The sequence below is a fragment of the Zootoca vivipara genome, chromosome 6 (assembly GCF_963506605.1).
Source record: "Zootoca vivipara chromosome 6, rZooViv1.1, whole genome shotgun sequence".
NCBI lineage: Eukaryota > Metazoa > Chordata > Lepidosauria > Squamata > Lacertidae > Zootoca > Zootoca vivipara.
This window is the reverse complement of record NC_083281.1, coordinates 56,552,421-56,577,264: the sequence shown is the minus strand read 5'-3', so window position 1 is coordinate 56,577,264 and position 24,844 is coordinate 56,552,421. Positions and strand designations below refer to the sequence as shown.

Genomic DNA, 24,844 nt, shown 5'->3' with positions numbered 1-24,844 from the left:
GGTGCAACTGCTCCTACCTCTTCCTCAGTCTAATCTGGGGTACATTTTTTTTAATTGTTTTTATTTCCATTTTCTAATGCACAAAAAGCAATAATAACAACAATAAAAAGAAAGAGCAAAGAAAGGAAAAGAGAGAGAGAATATGGGGAGAGAGGAGGGGAGTGGTAATATTCCATAAACAGCATTACAGTTAGTCTAATCTCAGGTTTAACAACCCACATTAAAATTTGTTAAATTATTTTATCAAGATGTGGCCTCTAGTCCTGAACAACGCCTATAGATCATGGGAAATCTTATATGTTTATTACATTTTGATGGTGCCTTTCCTCCAAAGACCTCAGGGCTGCACATATGGTTCTTCTCTTCTGCACCCCCCCCCCCAGCCTCTGAGGTAGGCTAGGCTAAAAGAAATTGGGCCAAGGTCAGCTTCCTGACTGAGTGGGAAGTTAACCCTGCATCTCTCGGGTCTTATAGCCTGTTTATTTGGGCATATGAGCTAGAAGGGTTTATCTTGTACAGGTAACTCTCTGGGTTGGACAGAAGACCTGGCGGCTGCCTTAACTATCCCAGCAGAGTTGCTAAGTGTCTTCCTTTTGTTAGGGTAATTGGCTCATTCCTCTGAATAGCTGGCCCATAATGACTAGGAAATAGTTGGAGGGTTCTTTTGGCAAAAGAAAATACCTCCCCCTGCACCCTAGCTAAGGATGATGTAATCCAAGTATAAGTGTGGAGAGAAGACTTCAGTTTGCAAGCACTGGAAAGTCTGGGGTAACAACACCACAGTCAACTAGGAATGAATGTTTAGTAAATAGCCCCACTAAATTCATGCAAACAAAGCATTTTGAATAAACAGGTTGTCTGGAAGTGACTTTTGTCAGACTGAAAAAGGTGAGACAAAGAGCTTAGTTTGGAGTCTGTAAGCATCTTGCTTGGGGTGCTGGTTGTCTCCCTAGAGATATGATGCAAAAGTAGTGGGTTGTGACTGTTGGAGTGCTTAAGTAGTGTGCTCAACTGCATTAGTATTTGCAAATAATGCAAATGCTACAAAGCACAAATAAGCCCCCAGTGACCTTCCTGAATAAACCCTGTAACTTCTTACAGGGTAAGAAGAATAAGCGTAACAGTACCATGGTTGAAATGTTATCTTTCACTTTCAACATGGTGGCTGAGGACTTTAGGGTACCCTCCTCAATTTTAGTTGTGATGTATAGCACCACATTGGCCATCTTGATATATGTACAATGGAACCTCGGTTTGCAACCTCCTCCGTTTACGACAAACTCAGAGAGCGACCGGTCTGCGGACCCGGAAGTACTGTATTTACATCCGGGTTCCGTGCGCGTGGATGTGCAGAAGTGATCTGTGCAGCGTGCGTGTGCGCAGAAGCACTCTATCGGCGATTTTCGCACGCGCAGAAGCGTGCCTTCGGCAAGCGGCGGACTCGGGGAGCGTCATCGTAAACTGAGGTACCACTGTACTGAATTTGTTCATTTGTTGCTGACAACTTTTGACAGTTGCATCTATTTGTTGCATGTGGCTCACTAATATATAATCTGGGTTATAATTTGGAAGGACTGCTTCTGAATACGGAGGCTCTCAATTGTTTGACCATGTGGGTTTGCAGTATGTCATCTTCATGTTTCTGGCTTCAAGGCTGACCTCTGTTAAAAACTGATTAAATTGTTTTGAATGCAGACGTCAGTTTCTGCCAAGTGTCCTTCAGCTCTTGAACTCCAAATTTTGGGGATTTATAATAATAATAATAATACTGTAATAACAAAAGAATGTTTTGTCCTTTTGGGTGTGGTCTAGAGGAAGATGCCTCAGTTTTTGCATGTGCAGAATCATAGAACTGAAAAAGATCTAGTTCAATCCCTTCCTCAGTGCAGGATGCAGCTACAGCATCCATGATAGGTGGCTGTTTAGTCTCTGCTTAAATAAACCCACCACAAAGGAGAGCCCACCACCACCTGAGGAAGTCTGTCCCACTGTGGAACAGCTCTTACCATTAGGATGCTTCTCCTGATCTTTAGCTGAAATCTGCTTCCTTTCCATTTCCACCCATTGGTTTTAGCCCTTCCCTCTGGAGCAGCATCCTCCGCATAATACCTCTTCAAATATTTGCATATACCGGTAGATATAATATCTTCTCTTAATCTTCTCTACCACTGGGGAAACATACCTAGCTCTTTCAACCATTTCTTTTAGGACTTGGTTTCCAGATCCCTTGCCATCCTGATCACATAGGCTGATCACATTTCTCCGATGAAAATAGGGACGTCCCATTCCATAATGATAATTTTACTATTTGTACCCCACACATCTTACTGGGTTGCCCCAGCCATGCTTGGAAGCTTCCAACATATATAAAAGTATAATAAAACATTAAACATTAAATAAACCCTTCCCTATACAGGATTGGCTTCAGATGGCTCAGATGTTGGATAACTCCATACCCTCTAACATTTCTCCAATGGAAATAGGGACATCTTAAGGGAAAGTGGGACATTCCGGGATCAAATCAGAAACTGGGATGGTTTCTCTACAGGGCCGGCTCTACGGCCAGGCTGGGTGGCGCAGGGTGCCACGGCGCCGGCCTGCCAGAGGGGGCGCCACGCAGCCGTGCCTGCCCGCCCGCTGGCCGCTCTGCCGCGCAGCAAGCCCACCCACCCGCCCGTTGCGCAGCAGCGCCTTCAGCGCTGAGCCCGCCCGCCGCGCTGGAAAATGGGGCGGGGGGGGCGGCGGCGGAGGGATCCGTTGCACCAGGGCGCCAAAGGTGCTTAAGACGGCCCTGTCTCTGTATCAGGGACTTCCCTGGAAAATAGGGACACTTGGGAGAATCAGTGATCCTCCTCTTCCTCTGGACGTGCACCTGTTCATCAAAATGCTTCTTAAAATGTTGCACCTTGAACTGGACATAGTGCTCCCTGTGCTATATAGAAATAAGCTGATATTAACCTGCCTCATATTTCTAAGGATCTTTCTACTTGTATCTCCAAAAAGATGAAAAGGCATAGGGTTTCTGTTTTAGCACCTTATGGGATGCATTGAGGAAACAAATTTGATAAGCCTCGTGTTTCCCAATTACAGTGGGAGTTGCTTTGCCTGGGCATGATGAACCTGAACTGGCAGGGCTGACCATATTCCCAGCCTATTATCCTCCAGGTGTTCTTGGACTCCAGCTCCCATGAGCACCAGCCAATATAGCAAATGGTTAAAGATGATGAGGCCATTTTGGGGAATAATGCACTAAGTAATGCCTGGTGGCTGCCTGGAGCAGTGCTTCGTAGCAGGAGCAGTATTATTCTTGCTGCTGCAGTAGATGGAATGGCCTTTCTGTTCTCAGAGCTACTTGGCATATATATGGTGCTTCTTGGGACTGCTGTGAGAGAGATCTGATATGATGGGAAGGTGAGAACGGACTACTAGGAAAAGGGTCAAACACAGTCCTGCCACCAGCCTGAATATTCCAGTGGGCTTTTGGCCAAGTGTGAGGCCCGTTTAAATAGTTTTGACAAGGGTGCCAAAGTTAAGGCCAGCACTGTGAAATGAGTAGCACTTTATCTAGAATGGTGTTTTTCTCTCTCTGCTGTGTCCTTGTGCCATTTATATAACAGCTTTGTAAATGGCAAGAGGAATTTGGTCCTGCGGGTTGAATATTTTAGAGCAGCCTAGGAACCAGTTTGCTGTTTCCTAGATGGTGCTTGTGCTTTTGCACTTTAGATCTTAGTGAATTCTCAGCTGTGCCTGCCTTTGAGGAGTGCCCAAGGGATCCAGAGCATTTTTCAGTTTCTGGATCCTTAGGCTTGGGTCGTGTATCTCCTGTTAAAGCAGCACCAAAGGCTTGTTTTTAGTCTGAAGTTCAGATCTCAAGTTAACCTTGTTTCTCAGCAGATGCTAATGCAAGTGTGTATTCTGTACTTAACCATATCCAAATAGGTTTGTGAGACTTTATATCTGGAAGTTTTATGAGGAAGTTTTATGTGATCAAGCAAGGAAAGGGAATTCCTTTCTGTTTCATTTTCCTCAAGAAGCATGTGAGCCTCTCCATCACTGGGGCGTAGAAATTGTAGTGCTGCATATTGAGATATGGTTGATGCAGCCAGGGGTGGGAAACCTTTTCCAGACCAAGGACCATGTGTTAGTGGTGGGCAGGGCCAGATGCAAAAGTGGGTAGAACAAAGGATATGACTCTTAACTTTTGTACAGTAGGGTACATTGCAGCCACACCAAAGCCAGAAGCTTCTACAAACTCCCACCCTTCACATCTTTTTATCTTCTCTCCAGGCAAGTAAGAGGCATTATTGCAGTTCGATGACATTTCCCAGCCAGACAAAAGCAGTTGAGGAGTGCGCAGAGCAGGGCTACCCTTTGGATAAGGCGTGGCCTGGGGAAGAGTCTCAGGGGATTGTACAGTATTTAGTCCATGGGCCTGGGGTCCCCCCCCCCGATGTAAAGCAATGTGGAGCAGAGAGAGAAGACTGGGGGACAGATTGTGGGCAGAAATCTGAGAATGAAGCTTTCACTTGGCCGCTGTTAACTTGTATTTTATTAATTCAAGTGAATGCCTTTCTGAAAGCAGAACTGGATAAGAAGCATAAGGAAATACAGAGAGCCAAGCTACAATGAGAGCAAACAGAACAGCTGAGCTGTTTTCACCAAATACACTTAAGATGGCATCATATTTACTTGTGTCATGCATATCCAATTCCCAGCTCTCTGGAGGAGAACCCAGATGCTAAGCTTCTCTTTAGTAACAACGGCAGTCTCTGGATGAAGTATGTGCACAGTTAAATTCTGGGGGAAAACAAAACCCTAGGATCAGGATAGTGCATGATTACTCTTTTTAATATTCACATTGCTGGGGGACTAACTTTAAATGATAATGCTGATGAACTAACCCTGCTCACGAGTTCAAATGTAAGTGTTATACGCTGGAGTTAATGCAACACAGTTCTATCAGGGATGCTGTAGTTCTATCCTGCACTGAGCAGGGGAGTTGATAAATGACCTCCAAAGTCTCTTCCAGCTCTACCATTTCATATTTATTCAGAAGTCAACGCTACTAAGTTCCCTGGGGCCTCATTCCCTATTCAGCTTCTACAGGATTGAGGTGGCCTCTTTAGATCTAAGATGTGTTATAGTAGAAGGACTTCTCCTGTATGCCAGGCAGTGTTATAGGCTAGTATGGAAACTGGCTGGGTCATAGGCATACTCTGTGCTCACTTTTCTCCTTGTTTCTTCCCTCAAGTGTAGGTTGTTGCACCTCTGAGGTAGGTTGCCTTTTCGTCTGGTGTTTTCACAAGCAGTAGCTGTTGCTCGACAGTCTCAATCTCCTTTTGATGTCTGGTGAGGCAGACTTTGCCCGCCTCTTGGGACCCGGCTGCTACTGCTTGGTTAGGCAAGGACTTCACACAGAAAGGGGCAATCTGTAGAAAGGTGGACCCATTGTTAACTGATTCCAATCCCAGGGAGCCTGCTTCTTTTCCCTTGTTTATTTTCTGGCTTCTCACATGTGTGGAAATGTGTTGTAAATAATTTCCGGAGAAGCTGAACCTCAGTTCTCCCCAGCATCTTTGGGAACTTTTGCAATATATACCCCCCCTTGTGTTTTGTTCCATGACATCTTTCCTAGGCCATGTGACTTCTGAGTTTGCAGTTTGGACATCTGCTGTCCAGAAGAGGCAGGAGGTTATTAAAAGCCATTTCCTGTTGATTGTATGTTTGTGTGTTCCTGTTGCATTTTATCTATCTACACAGTATAAAAACATGGTTTTCCTGTTTAGGCTGTAAATGTTATTATTCATATTTAATCTAATAGGCCTGCTTTCTCATGTTATTTGTGGGACTTGTGGGGACCCAATGGTTAATAAGAGGAGTGCCTTGAACGGCCATTTATTTACTTTTATCCATGGCCTTTACAACCTCATGATTATTCTTCCCTGTGGAGTGCTTAGGACATTCTTGGAAGTCATAAGAGGTGCTGATGGTAAGTGAATTTGGTATAGAGAGCATTAAAAGCTGGAAGCAGAGGCTGCTATGTTCTGAGCCTTTGGAGTCTGGGTCTTGCATGGATTTTCTGCCTTCCTTGGGGCAAACACTAGTTATGTGGGCTGCCTTTTCCCTATCAAAGGGAAATATGTTTTCTGCATAACAAATACAGTTTACATTGGAATTGCCCAGATTCTGTGTTGTGTATAATTTATGCAGATCAAGCACATTTGCATTTATTTAACATAACTTATTATGCTTAAGCTATGCAGGGCACTGGAGCTCAGCCCCCCAATCACCAGAAATCCTATCCTATTCTTCTGTTGCTGTTCAGTTATGGTTGTGTAATTTCATGTGGCATTTCCCATACATTTTACCCAGCCTTTCTTTGCAGTCATAAGAACTGGGTCCTTGCCTTTGCTTTAAAATGTGGAAGCTGAGATTCTCAGGGCAGTTCTTAAGCATTATGCATTTTTGACTGTCTTTAAAATATACAAACACACAGGAGCTGCCAAGGCTACAATATGAACTCAAAGTTTGGTATGAGAGGAAAGGGGTTTCTTTCCCCTTCCCCCTTTGCGCCATTTCCTACACTGAGAATACCCCCCTCCAGATGATTTTGCGCCTTGTAAGCAGGTGCATTCGCAGCTGCAAGGAGAAAGGATTAAAATCCTCTCTCCTTCCACACTGATATTCCACATGATATTTCAACCTCGGAGGCTGCATTGTGTTTAGGGGAAGGGGTGGAGAGCATTTACTTTGCATACAGGAGGTCCCAGCTTCAATCCCCAGCATCTCCAAGTAGACATGGGAAAGATTCTGTGCTGGAAATGCTGGGGAGCCTCTGGCTGCCAGTGTAGACAATACTGAGCTAAATTGTCCAATGGTCTGATTCAATAGAAGGCAGCTTTCTGCTGATAGGAAATGTGGAAACAGCCTTATACCAGGTCTTACTCCAGTACATTTACTGCATCTTCAGGGGAATTGACTAAATGACATTTGATGACCCTTCTTCCTCTATGATTCCAGGTCAGACTATTTGCCCATCTAGCCCAGTAGCATCTTTTCTAGCTGGTAACAGCTTTCCAACAGTCTTTCCCATCACCTCTTACCTCATCCTTTTAACTGGAGGTTTCAGGGGCTGATTCTTGGGACTTCCTACATGCAAAGTATGTATGACTGAAATACAATCCTGTCCCATACACATAAGTGTAGTGCCCCCCTCAGGATTTGGAATCCTGCTCTCTTCCACACTCCTGAGGAGTTGGGGAGTCTGTGTAGCTCTGCCCTCTCATGCTACATCAGCCTGTCAATAAATGTATGCCTGCAAAACCACATGTGGCTGTTGAAGCACTGGGGAAGCTCATCCACCAAAATGCTCCCTGTAAGGTCTTGATGAACGAGTTGTTGTGTCTGTGAGTGTTATATAATTATGAAAAGCATACTGCATTTCCTATTTTGCAAATGTGGAACTGATAATGGTTGGGTTTCCTCCGTTTATGTTTGCTGCATCACCACCTGTGAAAGCCAGACCCTAGGATGCCTGTTTTGTTGATTTCAGGGGTAGATATGGACATCAAGGAGGGATGAGCAAATTGGGGTAGCCATTATCATCACCTCACAGTTTACACATTCTAGATTTGCCTCCTTGGCACTGTATGCTATGAATTGGTTAGGCCCTGTCCAGTGTCATAGTGATTTGGCTAATTTGCATTGGGCAGGCGTGGGGAATATTTGTTGCTTCAGATGTATCCAGGGCCAAGCCACTCATGAGGCAAGGTGAGGCAACTGCCTCAGCCGGCAGGATCCGCAGCGGCAGCAGACCTGTTCTCTAAGTAATAGATTGCCTGCCACTGCTGCAGTAGGAGCAGCAACTGTGGTACGCTCCTTGGAGGCCAGATCTGCCCCCCCTGCTACCTCTACAGTGACCTTTTGGGCAACAGGAGGCACTGCTTATCTCCCCCCCCCCCCCGTTTGAGTAGATATTTATTTTTTTTCCCCTTGGTCCTGACGTAGATCTACATTCACCCCTTCTTTCCTGGCCATGGGAGGATGGGACACCATTTTGTGGTTCACTTCAGGTGCCGAAATATATTGAACCAGTCCTGGATATTGCTGAACTACAACTCTCATCATCCTTGGCCATTGGCTATGCTTGCTGGGCTGAAGGGAGTTGTAGTCCTCAACATCAGTCCAGTGTGGTGGAGTCTCCTTCTTTGGAGGTCTTTAAGCAGAGGCTTGACAGCCATATGTCAAGAATGCTTTGATGGTGTTTCCTGCTTGGCAGGGGGTTGGACTGGATGGCCCTTGTGGTCTCTTCCAACTCTGACTCTATGATTCTATCTGGTGGGCTAAAGATTCTTCACAACTGGCATAGGGTAATTTATATTGGGGGAAATTTTCAGGTGTCCTCAAGAATTATCGAACTTAGAATGTTTATTTTATATTTATTGTATATTTAGTAAACAAAGCTGAATACTTTTGAAACTGCCAAGCTTGCATATTTATTTTCAGTTGGCATTCGGTCATCATTGCTAATGAGAGTGTGAAATCTCCTATGGTAAATTTGCACGTTTCAAAAGGACTTGAAGCATTTTGGTGCCAAACTTCTCTCAGCTTATCTGTTTGATGCCATCTGCCTCTCCTCCCACGAAAATGATGTGGAGGAGGATGCCTTCTCAGCTCTGCACATGTAACGCCTTTGCTCTTTTGTACTGTAACTTGCATGCGTGACGTGGGTATTCCACCCACCTACCCTGTTCATGTTGGGGTAGGAGTGTAAAACCTGATGCCCTCCAGATACTGTTGGATTTTGCTCCCATAAGCCCAGCCAACATGGTCAGTAGTCAGGAAAGATGGCAGTTGTGGTTCAGCGACACCTGTAGGGCTCCCCCACCCCTATAGGGGGATCAAGAGAGAAGCAATTACTCTGGCAACCCTTTTGCTCCTTGTAGCCTGGCCTGGGCCCTTTTCTGCGTGCTGATTGTTGTGGAATTTTGTCTCTCAGCCCTTCCTTTGGAATGCCGGGAGAATCTCATTCATTGTGAAGCCCACATAGCTCACCAAGTGTTTTTCGTGGTGGGAGGTGTTCCCTGCAGGGCTAGTGAAGGCATGGAGGAGGACGACTACAATGTGGAAGGTCAGGGTAGGCGTGGGGCTAAGATTATTCTTGGCTCTTAGCATGCTGAGGCAGCAGCAAACTTGTTTAGACATTATACCTTCTGAAAACTGTTCTCCAGGCCAGAGACAGCTGTTGGGATAAAAGCAGCTTTACAGCATGGGGAGGGGTTGGGAGGAGGAGAGAAGAAGTCAAAGGAAGAAAAGATGAAGATCCACAGAGGAAAAAGTTGTGTGGCCCTGCATTACACGGAAAGTTTCTGTCCTTAGCAGTGATGTGGACTTTCCAGAAAAATTTGACCTGGAAAATTTTCTTATGCAAATTAGCCTAAATTTGCATGGGGTAATTTTGAGTTTGCATCAGGAAATTTTCTGATGTCTCAGAAGAGAGTGATCTAATTTAGAGTGTTTATTTTTCTTTGGTATCATAAACAAAGTGAAAAACTTAAGCTGCCAGGCTAAACTCTATTTGTAGTTGGTGCCCATCCACTGTTACTAATGAACGTAGAAAACCGAAAGCTTTCTAAGGAAAAAACAGAACTCTGGGAAATTCACCACCCTGAATTACTGCTTTTTGGTTGTGATCCTGCAGTCCAGGAATGAATTTTTGTACCCTGAGACATTTTTCCACCCCACCTAAAGCAAGGGAAGACCATCCTTTCCCGTCAGATTCTTTCATCTTTTAAAAAAACAAGCATGGCAACTGTGTCCATATCTAAACCATCAATTCAAAAATTGACTGGCATAATAGGGCATGTGAATGTTCCTAGAGCATATAGGAGGAACAGACCTCAGAGTGTGCAGAATGGGCACAACCTTTGACCTGCCTAGGAAGGCTTTGCTGCTTTATTGTCTGTTTCACTTTTAACCTCTCCTGGTTGCAAACATAAGCAGGTTTTTGTGCTCCAGCAAGTGATATTTATGCCGCCATCACAGCTAATAACCATTCATAGCCTTGCCCTCCATTAATTTGTCCGATGCTGTTTTAAAGTGGCCCCATTTGGTGCCTATTTTTCATTTATCTTCCTTTAAAAAACCAATTTATATCTCACCCTTCCTTCTGAAGGAGCACAGGGGGGCAAACATATCAATAATATAAATAGCCAAAAATAGTTTTGTTTTTGTTTTTGTTTTGTTTTGTTTTTAAAAAAACCTTCTAAAAATAAAAGATTCTCTCAACCAGTGATGTCAGGGTTTCTAAGAACAGTGGCTTTTCAGCCTGGGTAAACAGGAATGTTTTTAAGTTTCTTCTGAAAGTCAACAATGAGGGAGACCGGCACAGCTTACCAGGGAGAGTGCTCTAAGATAGGAAATTGCCACTGTTAAGGCCATGTCATGGGTAAATGCTGATAGCCCAGTTGTGGCACCTCACCTGCCTGTTGTAGGGTACAATACTGATGGTTGATACTGAGGAAGATGCTTGGTTATTGAGAAATATTGACGAAGGCACTGCTGCTAAATTTTTCATGCTTATGGGGAATGTGCTGCCATAACGGGTATAACAGAGGTTTGTGCAAAGGCCTCATTGCTTAGCATGGGACTCCGTTTTTCCTTTGATGTTTCTGCCATCTTATCCCTAAGCCAGGCTGGACAGCATCACTCATTGGCGTAGTGTCTGGTGTAGTTACCATTAAACTCCCTTGCGCACACCACCACCACCTAACACAACAATGGAAAATGCAGCTGCTCTGACAAACCCGCTCCCTGTTCTCCCTCTGCCCTCAAATCTTTGGGTGCTTGTTGCATGTGATTGCTTTGGAGTGTCCTGGCTACCTTCTTCCCTAGGCTCACTTTAATGTGGATGGTTGGTTTGAAAGGGTTCCAGGAAGCTTAGAACAGCCTGTGCTCTCTGCCTGTGACAGCCTGTGACAGAGAGGCCTCAGCAGAGTTAATGTTTATCCAGTGAGAGTGACTGCTGCTCTGAGATTTGGGCCTCCAGGTCAGCTGAGACCAGACATTTCCCATCTGCACAGAGGATGGCAGCTAATGCAGGTACAACACCTCTGCAAGTCCAGTGCTGACCATGGATTGGCAGGCGACTTATGCAAGAAATGCACACTAGAACATTTCTCGCTCCCCCCACCCCTGTCTCCCATTGAGCACAAGCTGCTCGCTGACCTGTACATACACCCTTTCCTACAAAGTTTCTCCTCTTGTCAATTCTGGAATAGTTCCTCACATCTGATAGGAATGTAGAAAGCTGAGTCATTCTATTGGTCCATCTAGCTCAGTATTGTCCACACTGTCTGTCAGCACCTCTCCAGGGGTTCAGAAAAGAGTCCCCCAGCCCTATCTGGAAATGCCAGGGATTGAACCTGGAACCGTTTGAATGCCATGCATGTGCTCTGCCACTGAGCTACAGTCCTTTCCCCTGATCAGAGAAGGTGTGCCCTTTCTGCCCTTTCTTAACTTCCACATTTACATAGGCCCAGTTGTCAAGCTTGTTTTTAAAAGGTGAGAGAAGGATGGTCTTGTTGAGTGGGGGCCTTACCTTGAGCCAGCAGTGCAATAGTAAGTAGGACTCTTAGCCTTTCAGAATCCCATGCTCAGACAGTAGTTGCCTTATCATAGGAATCTCCAACTACTATTAGAGAAGAGGAAGAATCTAGCCCCACCCCTTATTTGGAATCAAGTACACTGTGCTTTGAAAAGGGCTTTAGTGGAACTTGTGAAGTCTGTGTGATTGGCTCCCTTGCAGCCTTCATGTCACTTTTCTTTAACTCTGCTTCAAGAAGTACAATGTACTTTGAGGTGTTCTTTAGAACTATAAGCTTCTGGAACTAAGGTGGTTTAATAGTGGAATACCTGCCTAAGCTCCTGGGTTCAATTCCTTGCATTTCCAGTAAAATGGTAGCAGGCCTAGAAAATACCAGGCCAGATCAGTATTGTCTTCTCTGGGTAGCATCTGCTCTCCAGAGTTTCAGGCAGAGAAACTTTCCCACCACCTGCTGCTTGAGATCCTTTTATGGGGGTGCCAGGGATTGAAGCAGAGAGCTTCTGCATGCAAACCAAGTAAGCTAAAACCTGAGAGAGAGAAAGAAAATGAAGCTGCTGAGTTAGACTGTCGGGCCATCTAGCTCAGTTTTGTCCACATTGCAGCATTTCCCCAGCAGCAACTTATCTCCTGAGTTTCATAACGGAGTCTGTCAGCCTGATCTGGAGATGCCGGGGGTTTAACCGGGAACCTTCTGCATGCAAAGCCAATGCGTTTCCCCATCTTAGTGGAAGAGTATCTGCTTTGCATGCCTATTGTCACATCTTCGATCTCTGGCATCTCCAGGCAGAGCTTGGGAATGTCCATTGTCTGAAACCCTGGGGAGCCACTGCTGCCCAGTGCGGAAAATACTGAGCTAGATGAACCAATGGTCTGATTTGGTAAAAGCTCCCTATGTTCCCATGGAAAACTGCTACTGTTCAGAGTGCTGTAGATGTTACTGGGCTGGAATGGTCAGTGATCCAACTCCGTACAAGGTGGCTGTGTACTTTATGTATTCCATAACCACTCAAAGCTTTCCTCTTCTCAAAACATTACTCTTTGGGGTTGACAGTGGTGCTGGACCTTGGAGGCCAAGTATGTGTTGTGCTGATTTCCTGAAGTACTGAATTTGGTTTTCTTACTAGAGAATTGTAGTTTTGTTGGCAGATAATTTTCTATGCTTCAGTGCATAGGATGTCTTAAAAGTGTGAGCGACTGGGTCTTGTAAAAACCTGAATGTGAATCTTCACTTTATAATAATCTTTCTGTTTGAATGTGCTGTTTCAGTTCAACACTTGTGTAAACACATTTCACAAATTCTATTAATTCTGGCTGCTTTACAGAACTGTACAATTAGGAAAAGCATGCATTTGCATAATTTAGTCTTTTAATTTGCATCATATGGCCTTTACTTATAAATATCTAGGCTGCTCAAGGTTAAGCTAACTATAGCTTTGTCGAAGTAGGATCTTTATACAAGGTGAGCTGACACAGCATCCAGCAGCTCACAACTTTTTCCTAGTTGAAATTTTGCCTGTCTTGGTGAGAGTAAAAGAATATTTGCAGACTCTTACCTGCCTAAAGTTAATGGTGGCAGAAAGGTGTTCTTTACATGTCTGAGGAACACTGGAAGCTCCCTTATACGAGGTTAAGTTATTTGTCCATTTCATCCAGTATTCTGCTCTAGCCAGTTTAGGAAGGGCCATAACTGAGTGGTCAAGCCTTGCATGCAGAAGTTTCAGGTTTAATCCTCCTCAGCAGCTTCAGGTAGGGCTGGGAGAGACCTGTCTGAAACCCAAGAGAGATGCTGCCCATCAGTGTTGACAGTACTGAATCAATGATGGGTACCAATGATGAGACTCAGTAGAAGGCAGCTTCCTTATATTGTACAGTACTCTAACTGGCAACAGTTCTCCAGGGTCTCCAACAGAGGTCTTTCCCCACCCCCTGCAACCTGATCCTTTTAACTGGTGATGCCAGGAATCACTGGATCGGCAACTTGCAAAGCAGGTGCTATGCTACTCAGCTGCTCTCTCTCTCCCCCTCTGCCCCCAATTTGTTGTCATGTGGGAAAAGATGATTAAGCCACACCTTAGCAAAAGTTGGCGTCTTCCTTTGGGTCATGTGCAGCGTTGAAGCACATTATCTCTGTTCCTAAGTCCTATAAATGTCCTCAGACTTTAAGGGGAACTGCTAATTGCACAGAAGGGAGTACATTTAGCAATGCTGTACTGATGCCCACAGACTCCAGCTGCTATAATTTATAGCGCAGGAACAGTGGGTACACCACAACCGCCTCCAGAAATATGTTCAGCAAAGAATTGGGCAGCATACTGCTCAAGCTTTACATTTAACTTTGCTTATGTTTCAGAGACAGGGAGAGATTAATGTTGTTCCTGCTCACATGAGAGGTACATTATAATAATCACATTCTGTTTCTCATTGCTCAGATTTAGTGCCTTTTTATACACTCACATATATAACTGTTATTTTTGCAAATTTATTAAAGAAAGAGAAAAGAACACAGAGGGCAGTAAGAAAAGCAAAATCGTCAGCTCACATTCACAGAACAATAAACATCAATACATCCATCCGAATATACACATACATAATGATATACGCCCTCCAAATGTCTGAGTATATACCCAAACAAAGTTGGTGTTTATAGAAAGTAGATTCAAATGTAGCAAGGGCATTAAGGCCTTCAAACAATTGCATAATATATGGTGAATATTTATCCTTCCAAGATAAATAGGAAGTGTAAGTCTCTTAGCAACCACAAGCATCCATAAAGTCTGTTTCTGTTGTACTGCTTTTAGTCTTCATGTACAAGAATATAATTTAAAAGTACATGAACACCTGCAAATATTAATGATTTCTCCAGTACAAGATTAATATGAACAGCAACTTCAAACCAAGAAGGACACACCCACATCATATGTCTCAATGAGGCATTTCCAACATTTCACCTCCAGCATCTATCTGACAGGGCCTTTTTATACAACTGCTGTGGAGTCTAGTATACCCAAAATGCAATTTTGTTGCTGACTCAATCTCAATTTTAAATCTAAAGAAACATTCTGTATATATTCTAAAGCAGGGGTCCCCAAACTACGGCCCCCGGGCCGGATGCGGCCCAATCGGCCTTCCAATCCGGCCCGCGACGACCCCCGCCGCCCGCTGCCGCCGCCCGCTCTCACGGCGTGCGGCGCAGCGGCGATCTGAAAAATCGGCAAAAAATCGCCGAAAATCCTTTGTGCGCATGCGTACGGGCCTCTCCCGACCCGGAAGAGGTCATTTCTGGTGCACTTCCGGGTCGGGGGAGGCCCATACGCATGCGCACAAGCGATTTTCGCCGATTTTTTTTCCGCCCGTGTGCGCATGCGCATGCGCACGGGCGCGCACTCCCCCGCCCTCCGGCCCGCTGCGCGCGCACTCCCCTGCAGTCCGGCCCACCGCGCGGTCGGCGCGGCGGGCACCGGCCCGCCGCTCGGTAAGTCTGGGGACCCCTGTTCTAAAGCAAATTTCCATAGCTTAGCTTGCATGGCACACTCTAATTCATGGTTCCATTGCTCCATAAGTTTCTGATCTTCTACTTTATACATTTCAAATAAACATTTATAAACAGTAGCAACTGGTTTGGCATTTTATGATGATCCAATTATTATTTCCAGCTGTTAAGGGGCTGCTGAATACTCAAAGCTGATGGGCCATAAATAAGACACCATTTATGTTGCTTTGGAAAATTTTGAATTTCCTCATGATGTTATAAAGTGGATTTGAATTTTGTACTACTCTCCTAAGTCGCAGGTAAGGGCAAATGGAATCCTTTCAGATTTGTTTGATAATAGAGAAAGGTACAAGATTCCTTTCAATGTTCAAATATCAATGTTCCTCCATTGATATTTGATCTATGTTTTGAACTGTTGGCACGTGCAGTTAGACAGAACAGGAAGATCTATGGTTTTGTGCATGAGCAAGTGGAATTTAAATTAGGTTTGTATGCAGATGATTTGCTACTATTTGTTGGTAGACCTAAAACATCCATTTTGGAATTAATAAGATTAACTGATAAATTTAGTAGAATTTCTGGATATACGAGAAAAAGGTTAAAATATGAATTAATGCCAGTGGGCGATCACAAATTGCCTGCTTTCTATGCTAAGTGGTGGTTTTGCTGGTGCCCAAAGATTCTAATGTATTTTGCGATCTTGGTTCCAGCAGATATTTGTCAGATTATTAAATGAAATTTAAATAGGTTAAATAGCAACATCTCCATTGATTTGTAAAGATGGGCACTACTTAAATTTAGTATTCTGAATAAGGGAAATACACGTACTGCACAAATGATATATGTTTTGCTTGGTCTACACATTTCCCAAGCCTATTTTCAAAAGTATAATGAATTATTTTGGAAGTTTATTCAGGGTATTTCTCCACCTTGTATATCACTTAAAAGAATGCTGTTGCCTATATCGGAAGGGGAATTTAATTTTCCTGATATTGCTCTGTACCACATGGCATATTTATTTATGTTTATAAACAGGTGGCGAGTTTCTTTTTCTATAACTACCTCAGTTTTCAGACTTCCTCATTCCTCCCCTGCCCCCAGTTTGCATGTCTCTTCCTTCCAGATTGTGCACAGGGGAGAGAAGGGGAAGCATAAATGCTGAAAACTCTTTTGCCTTCTATGGAGTTCCCTTCTGTTCATTGGCTGAGAATGGCTATGAACAGGGTCTAGTTTTAAAGTGACTTTGCCACTACACAGCCATGCAGGAGACACTCAGAGGCTGCCTGTTGCCAAACTCAACAGAAGGGAAAGCCTGAGTTCATAACTGAAAAGTGTTTGCTTTTTACAGTTGTTCCTATTGACTCTGATCTTAGCTGGGCACCCTTGAAATGGTAGTAAAGCGTGATACTGTAGACAGAAAAGCTGGCTTTCCATAGCAATCTTCCATTCCAGAGTACATTTCATTGGAAATAGGAACCAGGCTGACTCACACTGAAGTCAGAAATTTTGTAATGTGCCATAGAAGTCTATGTGTAAACTGGTCCTTCCCTGCTGGAGCCTGCATATACCGTGTTTCCCCTTTTTTAAGCCGTAGTCATAAAGTAAGCCATGGCAGGATTTTTGAGATTTTTAAAATATAAGACATACCCCGAAAATAAGACATGCAGGCACCCAGCAGCGAAAGTGGGAACGGGGCCGAGGATGCCTTTGGCGAAAAGTTGGGGGGGGGGGTCGGGAAGTTCCATTTGGTGTGGGGGGGAGTTGGAGGGAGGGAGACACCGCTGACCGGGCTCGTTGCCTCTTTTTTCTATTCACGTTGTTTGTTCCTGTAAAATGCCCGCAAGCCGGCTAAGCAGGAAAGAAAGGGGAGAGGACTTGCGCGTTTTCCCTCCCCGCCGACACCTTTTTCCTCTTTCTCTCCCCCCCCCCCGGAAGCTTCCTCAACCCGTGCTGGGCGCCGACCCGGCAGGCTGCTTCTTTGATCCGGCGGCCTGCCGGGTCGGCGCTGATCAGTGCTGCGCGGAGCACTGGATCGAGGAGCCGGTCTGCAGAGTCAGCGCCCAGCAACGCCGTGGGAGGCGATGCTCTGTGCGGCGCTGCTGGGCGCTGACTCTGCAGACCGGCTCCTCGATCTGGTGCTCCGCGCAGCACTGATCAGTGCCGACCCGGCAGGCCACTTCCTTGATCCGGTGGCCTGCCGAGTCGGCGCCCAGCTGCCGATCCGAGGAAGCCCCGCTGTCGACGCCAGTCTCCAAGCTGCGCTTCGGCTCGGGGGACTGGCGGGGAAGGCAGGCAGGCAGGCGGCAAGCAGCGCCCGCTGAGCTTCGGCTCCGGGACTGTTGTTGCCTGCCTGCCTGCCTTCCCCGAGGAAGCCCCGCTGCTGCCGCCAGTCCCCCGAGCTGCGCTTCAGCTCAGGGGACTGCCACACGCCTGACATCAGCGGGGCCGGAATCCGCTCCCCGCTGCCTCTGGTTTCAGCCCCCGCGCGCCTTCTCCCGGGGAGTCTCGGTGCGGCGCTTCGCAGGCGGCCCCCGCGGGAAGCCTGCAGCTACGGCAGGGACCTGACCTAGCAGCAGAGGTGGCGGAGGTGGCCCTCCCGGGCCATTTTCACGTGCCGCAGATGGGAGTGCATTGATTCCTGCAGGTTGCACGCACACGCCCTGCCTGCTCTCCCTGCAGCCCAGAACTGGCGGCTGCTGCAGCGCAGAGCGCTCGGAGAGCCCAGCAGCGCCGCGGAAGCAGAGAGCCTGCAAGGAGGGAGGAGGAGGAGGACTCCTCTGTGCTGCTTGGCGGTGGCACTTTAGCAGCATGATCATGGACACCCCGGGGTAGGGGCCCTTCCTGGCAGGGTGGCTGCGGCCCCTCAGCACAAGCCGAGACCCAGCGCTGACGGGATGCCCCCTCCTCAGCCCAGCCTGCTCCATCTGAACGCGGGGAGGGAAGGAAGGCATGGGCGTATGTGTGTGTGTGTGTGCACGCGCGCACGGTCTAGCCCGCCACAAATTCTGAGGGACAGTGAACTGGCCCCCCACATTAAAAGTTTGCTGACCCCTGTCCTGGACAGTGTTGCATGCTCTCCACCTGCTCTGGCTTCCCATATATTACCAAGAACAGCTGTAAGGTACTGTAATAAGAATAATAAAAAAGACATCCCCTGAAAATAAGACACCGTGTGTTTTTTTGAGGAAAAAAAGTTATAAGACGGTGTCTTAAAAAAGGGGAAACACGGTAGCAGTGCCCTGGAGTCATCTGGTCAACAGTTAAACTGATATCCAGAATCTCTTTCATTTGTGCTCCTTAAATTTGTAGCGTTTCCAGACTCAATAGAGGACAGGACTTCTGTGCCTTTAATTGCCCTGCTCTCTTTTGAGTCTGGAAACCTTAAAGAGAAACCAGCAGACCCTTTGTTTAATTTCCAAGCAAAGGGTCTGCTGGTTTCTCTTTATAGCAACCCTATAAATTTGCTGTGGTCTTTCCCCAGCTAGGCCCAAAGCTGTGAAGCCTGGAAATAACACTAAGGAGGCTTCCACTTGGACTTCACAATGCCCAGTTTCCAACTTCGTTGTCACTTGGTGTATGTAGTCAGCTTTGCATGTTTCACTAGGGTAAAGTTGCCTGTGTCAGCTGTAAAATTCCAAGTGAAAAGTTGGAACATTCATTTTGCTTTGTTTTGCTTTGACCTTTTTATTAATGCATGTGCACTCTCGGGAAGAAAGGAATTGAAAAAAGGAAGAAGATCAAGCCAGTACTGGCAGTTGAAAAGTGATACCGTTTACAGGGACTGTCTTTCAGAACATGTAATGGTGGAATTGAAACATACAAAGATAGTTAAAATACTGCTGATGAGCATCTTAGTGTGAAAGAGGTTGGGGAGATAGGGAGGCTGAATGTAGTTTCATGATCTTTTTGAACAGCTGATATGCAGAATTTTATTTTATTTACTGTATTTATTTTAAAAAGGGATCCATATGTGCTTTAAAAAAGTAATGATTGCAAGTGAAGCCATGCGCCAGCCACATTGCCAGCTGCCTGGCATGCCATTTCTCGTTCCAGATGTTTGCCAGTCCACACAAGTGAAAAGCTAGCCCTCTAATTGTGTTGAATTTGAAGGTCAGAAAAATTGTCCTTTATTTCTTATGATGCTGGAATATGACATTTTGGCAGCCATTTTGTCTGGACTTTTTCATAATGACACAATTCCGGGGGGAGGGGGGAGGTAGTGCAGAAGCACCTTGAGGCACAGGGGAGTCTCAGGCACTGCTTGGCAGAGAAGAGGGGGGAGAGAATGGACAGGTCACAGTGACTCATGGCATAACTGGGAAGGAGGTATTGGACCTTAGCCATGCTGCTTCCCTGGTCTCCTCTAGGATGCTCCAGAGTGTTGTTGCTCTTAGTCGTGCAAGAGGATGAGCCAATGGATTACTCAGATTGGGGGCTGGGGATGTGACTGCTGAGTCGCCTTCTGCTTGGTCCTTATCTTCGGCTGCTGTGAAAGCCTCTGCCAGGGACTGCAATTCTAAAGCTTCCTAAGGATTAGAATCGCCCAGCCGAATCAAAGGAAAACTGGGGTGTAACCAATGGAATGTGAAATGTCTTTGGTTGTAGTCCCACGTTTGGCACTTTTGGTCTGTTCTGAATAAAAGGACAAAATGGTTCAAATTTTCCATTTCCATACATGCATTTAAAACTCTCCTGTTGCCTGGCATTGAAACTGAATCTGAGCTACATACAGGGAAGTCCTCAGCCAGTCAAGTGGTAAATTTAAACTTCAGTAAGCCTAGTAGAAAAGCTTCAAGTGGCTTCCTGGTTCTTGAGCCAAGGGAGACAGCATTGTGGGTAGCCTTAGAAGGAACCCAAACCCACCCTCCTTCCACCCACCCTCCTTCCTTCCTGTATCAGCAAAGCTGGACTGCGCATCTATAGGGTTGCAAGCCTCTGTGATGTGTTTGCTGCTGTTCATCTAAATGTGTCCATTGTTGATAGCTGTGCATATCCAATCTCTGCATGTCCCCCAAGATGAAGGGCATAAATTCGTTGAGCCGAATTATTGGTCCATCTCATCATTACTCTGGCAGTGGTTCTCCAGGGTCCTGGGCAGAGGTCCATTTTGTTAGCAACCACCTGATCATTTTAACTGGAGACACTGGGAATTGAACTTGGGAATTTTACCCATGCAAACATTTTCTTTACCACTGAGCTACAGCCCCTGCGTTCTCCTTAAAGCATGCTCAGGAACCACTAGACCAGATCACTTAGTGAGGCTGCAAAACAAAATGGTCCAAGTTCCTACCCCTTTCATGAGAGGCTGTGGAGAATATCCCCTCTCCCCCCCCCCAGTTAAAAATAAAAGCTGGAGGATCCATACAGCTCAATCCCCTGTCCAAAAGAAAGGACACCCACCCATTAAACAAGGTGACAATATGGCATAAACAGAGAAGAGGTGCACTTCAGAAATATGCCAACAAAACAAATATATCTGATGAGCTTTAAGGAAGTGAGCCAAGCCACATACTGCAGTGGGATGCCAAAAGAAACCCCATGTGTACACAAAACAAGCCCAAACCCAAACCTTAGGTCCCTAGCCAGTTTGAGACAGAGCTTCAATTCTTTCCTGGCCACAAATATGGTATTCAACCAGACTCTGAGCAGAAGGAAAACCTGCCCAACAGATCTTCCAAAAGTAAGCCTGGCCCCGCTAGCGTTAAGCAAACTCTTGTTCTGCAATATGCCAACATTTCTCCACACTGTTCTCCCAAGCTGGAGAGATCTGATCCCATGGCAAAGAGATGCCAGACTCAAAAGGAAGATTTGCCTTGAAACAGATTGCCCGGAATTGGTCTGGAATCTTGTGTGTGAGAGAGATGGGGGCCTGCCTTAATGCAGCCTCCCCTTGTTATATCTTACTCAGCATGGCAGCAGTCTCCTGTCTCCTTCCCGTGTGGGTGAGGAGGGGTGTGGGAAGGAGGCGCTTCCCCTTGGTTTCCTGTCTCAATCACATGGCTTCGGACGGTTTCCATGGCAAAGGCGGGAGGGGGTGGGTGCTTCGGAGCGAGTGCCTTTAAGACTTCAGTGTTTTCGCTCTGTCCATGGGAGTGGAACAAAGGAAACGCGACAAGAGCCGGACACGCTTTCTCTCCCTGCCTGATCTGCCTGGACACCTGGACATGTAAGTCTCCAGGGGCTCCGCAAACGTTTTGACAGGTGAAACTTAAAGACAAGGCAGATAGCTCTGGGATAGCGGAGTGTCTCCCCCCCCCCCCACTTTATACCTGGTGAGCAGTATGCATTTAGCTTGTAACTGGGCTGGCTGAGATGCAACCGCTGACCAGATACATTACCTCAGTCGCAGGATAGGGTGCAAAGGTTGTGGCACTTGGAGGAAGCAGCTACCGAAACTGGTTATCGCTCTTGACTAGTGATGATGGGTGGAGAGCTTTGTTATGGTCCTGCCAGCTGTGGGTATGAGCTTGAATTTCTCTTTGCTTGCTTTGCTGTAGGGTTGAGGGGTGTCTCTGGAAGGCAGAAGAACCCAGATTTCTGTTTCTGCTTCTCTAAGAGCACATCTTCAAGATCCTTAGAAACAGACTAGTTTTTGCCTTGGCATCCTTCGGCCTCCCTATTTTTGCTTGCTGCCATAGTGGTTGAACTCTGGAAAGAGAAAAGTTCTGTTTCTCTAGTAGACTTTTATGGGTGAAATGGGGATTCAGACCCACGTGATGGCTTGTTAATACTTCTTAAAATCACATTTTGTTCCTTCCTCCAGGGTAATGGATTCAGGGCACCACACATGGATTTATTCTGTTTTGTCAACAGTCTTAAGGGAAGTGATGATCGTTTGCCCAAGCACCATTCTGTAGTGGGTTTTGTGGTTGGTGGGGGATTTGCTGTCCAAGCCCTACATTCTGTTGCATCCTGTTTCCTCTTGACACGGTAGAATAGAATTTGCCACTTTAGACATGGTGGCTGTAAAATGTGAAAAGTTCCTAGCAAATAGAAAAGTACCACAACAGGGAAGAGTCTTAGCATAGGGTGGTGGCTGTTTTTAAATGGCAGAGCATTCAGAATTGCTTTTCCTGCCCAGTTGCAGTCTGAAGTGGTATAGTTCTCTTTACAGCTTTTAAGATTCCTGGTATACATTATCGGGGTGTGGTAGTTTCTGTGGATTAATTGATCTGGAGTTAGAAGATTGTGACATTTGTATGTGGTGTAAACCTGGGCCAAATGGGACAGGTTATTTTGCCAAGCAAATCGTGGCTTTGAAAAGAACTTAGGCATAGGGTCAAACGCCTGCATTTTAGGGTTTTTCTGTGTGTTGAACTTGTGATTAAAGCCACGAGCTAATGAATTCAAGTACAGAATGCCAAACCTGTCTGGTTTAGTAGTCATCAATATGGCAAAGCTTATGGCAAAGTCGCCAGCATATTCACCTGTGGAGAGCTGTCAGCCTGCCAGCCGCTGTATTTATAATCCTTACCATCTGACCTTAGCCTCTTCAGTGGCAAGCAATTGTTCTTTCATTTTCTGCCAAAAATCTTTTTAAGAGAAAGAAAAACACTCATTGGGCAGAGCTTTGCTCTGAAAATATTGCAGAAATTTCCCTGGTGTAGTCCATATATTATTTCAGTGCACTAGATTTTTTGATTCACACCGTATTTTATAGCACCCTTGGATTTTATCACCCCTCTTCCTTTGTTTAAGACTATTGATTGTAAGCTTAGCATTCTCTTAGCTACTCTGTGTTCGTAGAATCATAGAATTGTAGAGTGGGAAGGTACCCCAAGGGTCATCTAGTCCAACCCCCTGCAATGCAGGAATCCCAACTAAAACATCCATGAAAAATGGTCCTCCAGCCTCTGCTGAAAAACCTCCAGTGAAGGAGAGTTCCACTGCTGAACTGCTCCTACTGTCAGAAAACAAGCTTGCCATCCTCCATGTGACAGCCCCTTAGCTGGGTGAGGATTAAAAGACATAAGAAATTCCACATCTTATAATACATTCATGTCCCTTTTAGTTGTGAAAAGGGTGGCTTTTATTTGTTTATTCCTTTATAAAATGTATTGATTCCCCCCATTTTTTAAAAGTGTTAACACAAAATCACAGTGCTTTACAATAAAACTAAATTTAAATAATTCAACCAGTAAAGCAAAAGCATGTATCTCTTTTTCACAGCAAGATAACTTGATTCCCACATCTGATTTTCTGCGCTGTGGGAGTAAGGTGCCAAGCTAGATACGAAGAAGGCTTGTTAACGCAGATTGTGTTGCGGGAAAATGAAGAAAAAAGGAAAAAGGAAAGGAAGAAAGCTAGTTCTTACTGATGTGGGTTGTAGCTTAGCATCTGGGCAGTTTTACTTCATATTCCGACTCATAGGATTCCACATTCCTCAATACAAACAAACAAACAAACAAACAAATCCTTGCCCTTAGAAATGTAGCATGCCAAGGAGAAGGCTGCACTAGAAGCTTTTTCCCTGATAAGTAGTTCACAAAACAAGCCCTCCATATAGTAAACTAGATTTGAGGGAAAGTGTTTTTAGTGTAAGCCACCTCTCTGATATGACAGCTTCTTAAGAACAGGGATTTATTTATTTTGTATGGTAAAGCATCTCTGCTCCTGGCCCAGCCTGGGTGGAAGTGGCCAAACACTGCCTTAGTGAGAAATAGCCCACTAATGTGTAGAAAGGAGAAAAAGGTGAATCCTTTTGCTGATAAATGTGTGCAAAATCTTGGTTTGTTTGTTTTTTAAATATTTATCATTATTAACCCCATCAATGGGTTTGGATTAGCAAAAGTCTGTATGAATGCAAGTGTAGTTATTTACATTGGATTACATCAACAGGTGTGGGAACATACAGCTATTTCAGACCACCAAGCCATTTGGATAATTGCAGTTTGGACAACGAGTATATTGTAGAGTTTAATAACCAGAACCAATGTGATCAACAGATGTTTAATGCAATTTTTGGGAACCTATGCGATTGAACAGACACCAAGGCTATATAGTTGAAACTATATTGCGTTTAATGGAGGAGGCCATCTGTTCTGTCTCTTGGCTTCTTGAAGGCTTTTTTTTTAAAGGATCCTATTTAATCTTGCAAGTTCTCCCTCCTCCCCTTAATGGGAGGTCTGTAGAATAATTAGACTGCAGTCGTTTCCTGAGCCTTCAACAGCAAACAATGCCTGTGCTGGTTGATTATGTAGAAAAGCCACGTGGATTCTGCCAAATGACAGCTTATTAGCTGAAATAATTGCTGCAAAGCTGCTTGTGGGCTGGGCTGGAATTGAGAGGTGGGCGAAGAAGAGAGCAATTCAGGAACTCGTGGTATCTGTATATATCTGTGCTTGTTTATGTGTAGGCATAGGCATAGGCAGAAGCCCTCCACAAAGGAATAAAACTCCTTCCAAGTTTTGTGGTGTCTAAGCATTTATGAGATCCCCAAGTCTGTGTTTTGTAGTGGTGCGCTTTTTTTGCATAATTCTCCATGGTGCTGTACACTTCATAAGTTCCAAGGAGGGATGGAGAAGAATTTTGTGCAGTCTGCATTTTTAAGTGAACTGACCTAATTCATGCCTCCCAGACCAACACATAGATCGAAATGTAATTATCCTTCAGATTTCACACCTTGGGTTGCATTCAGCCTAGTTAAACTGGGAGTAGACCCACTGAAATTAATATATCTATGTTAATTAATTTCAGTGGGTGTGCGACCAGTAGGACTAATGCTGGATACAACACTTTTCTGAGATTTG

The 24,844-nt window shown here is 45.2% G+C and overlaps 1 protein-coding gene across 5 annotated transcripts in view; it reads left to right on the top strand.

Moving 5' to 3' along the window:
* The window catches only part of RIPOR1 (RHO family interacting cell polarization regulator 1), a 102,884-nt gene that overhangs the window by 18,576 nt on the left and 59,464 nt on the right, over positions 1 to 24,844 (top strand). For 2 of the 5 annotated variants that reach the window (XM_035119707.2, XM_035119708.2), the window contains exon 1: positions 18,331 to 21,261. The exons of the other annotated variants lie outside the window; for them this stretch is intronic. In XM_035119707.2, the coding sequence (XP_034975598.2) occupies positions 21,111 to 21,261 (151 nt within the window). In that variant the 5' untranslated portion in view covers positions 18,331 to 21,110. Of the gene's footprint in view, positions 1 to 18,330; positions 21,262 to 24,844 lie in introns of those variants that run through there. 5 annotated transcript variants of the gene reach the window in all.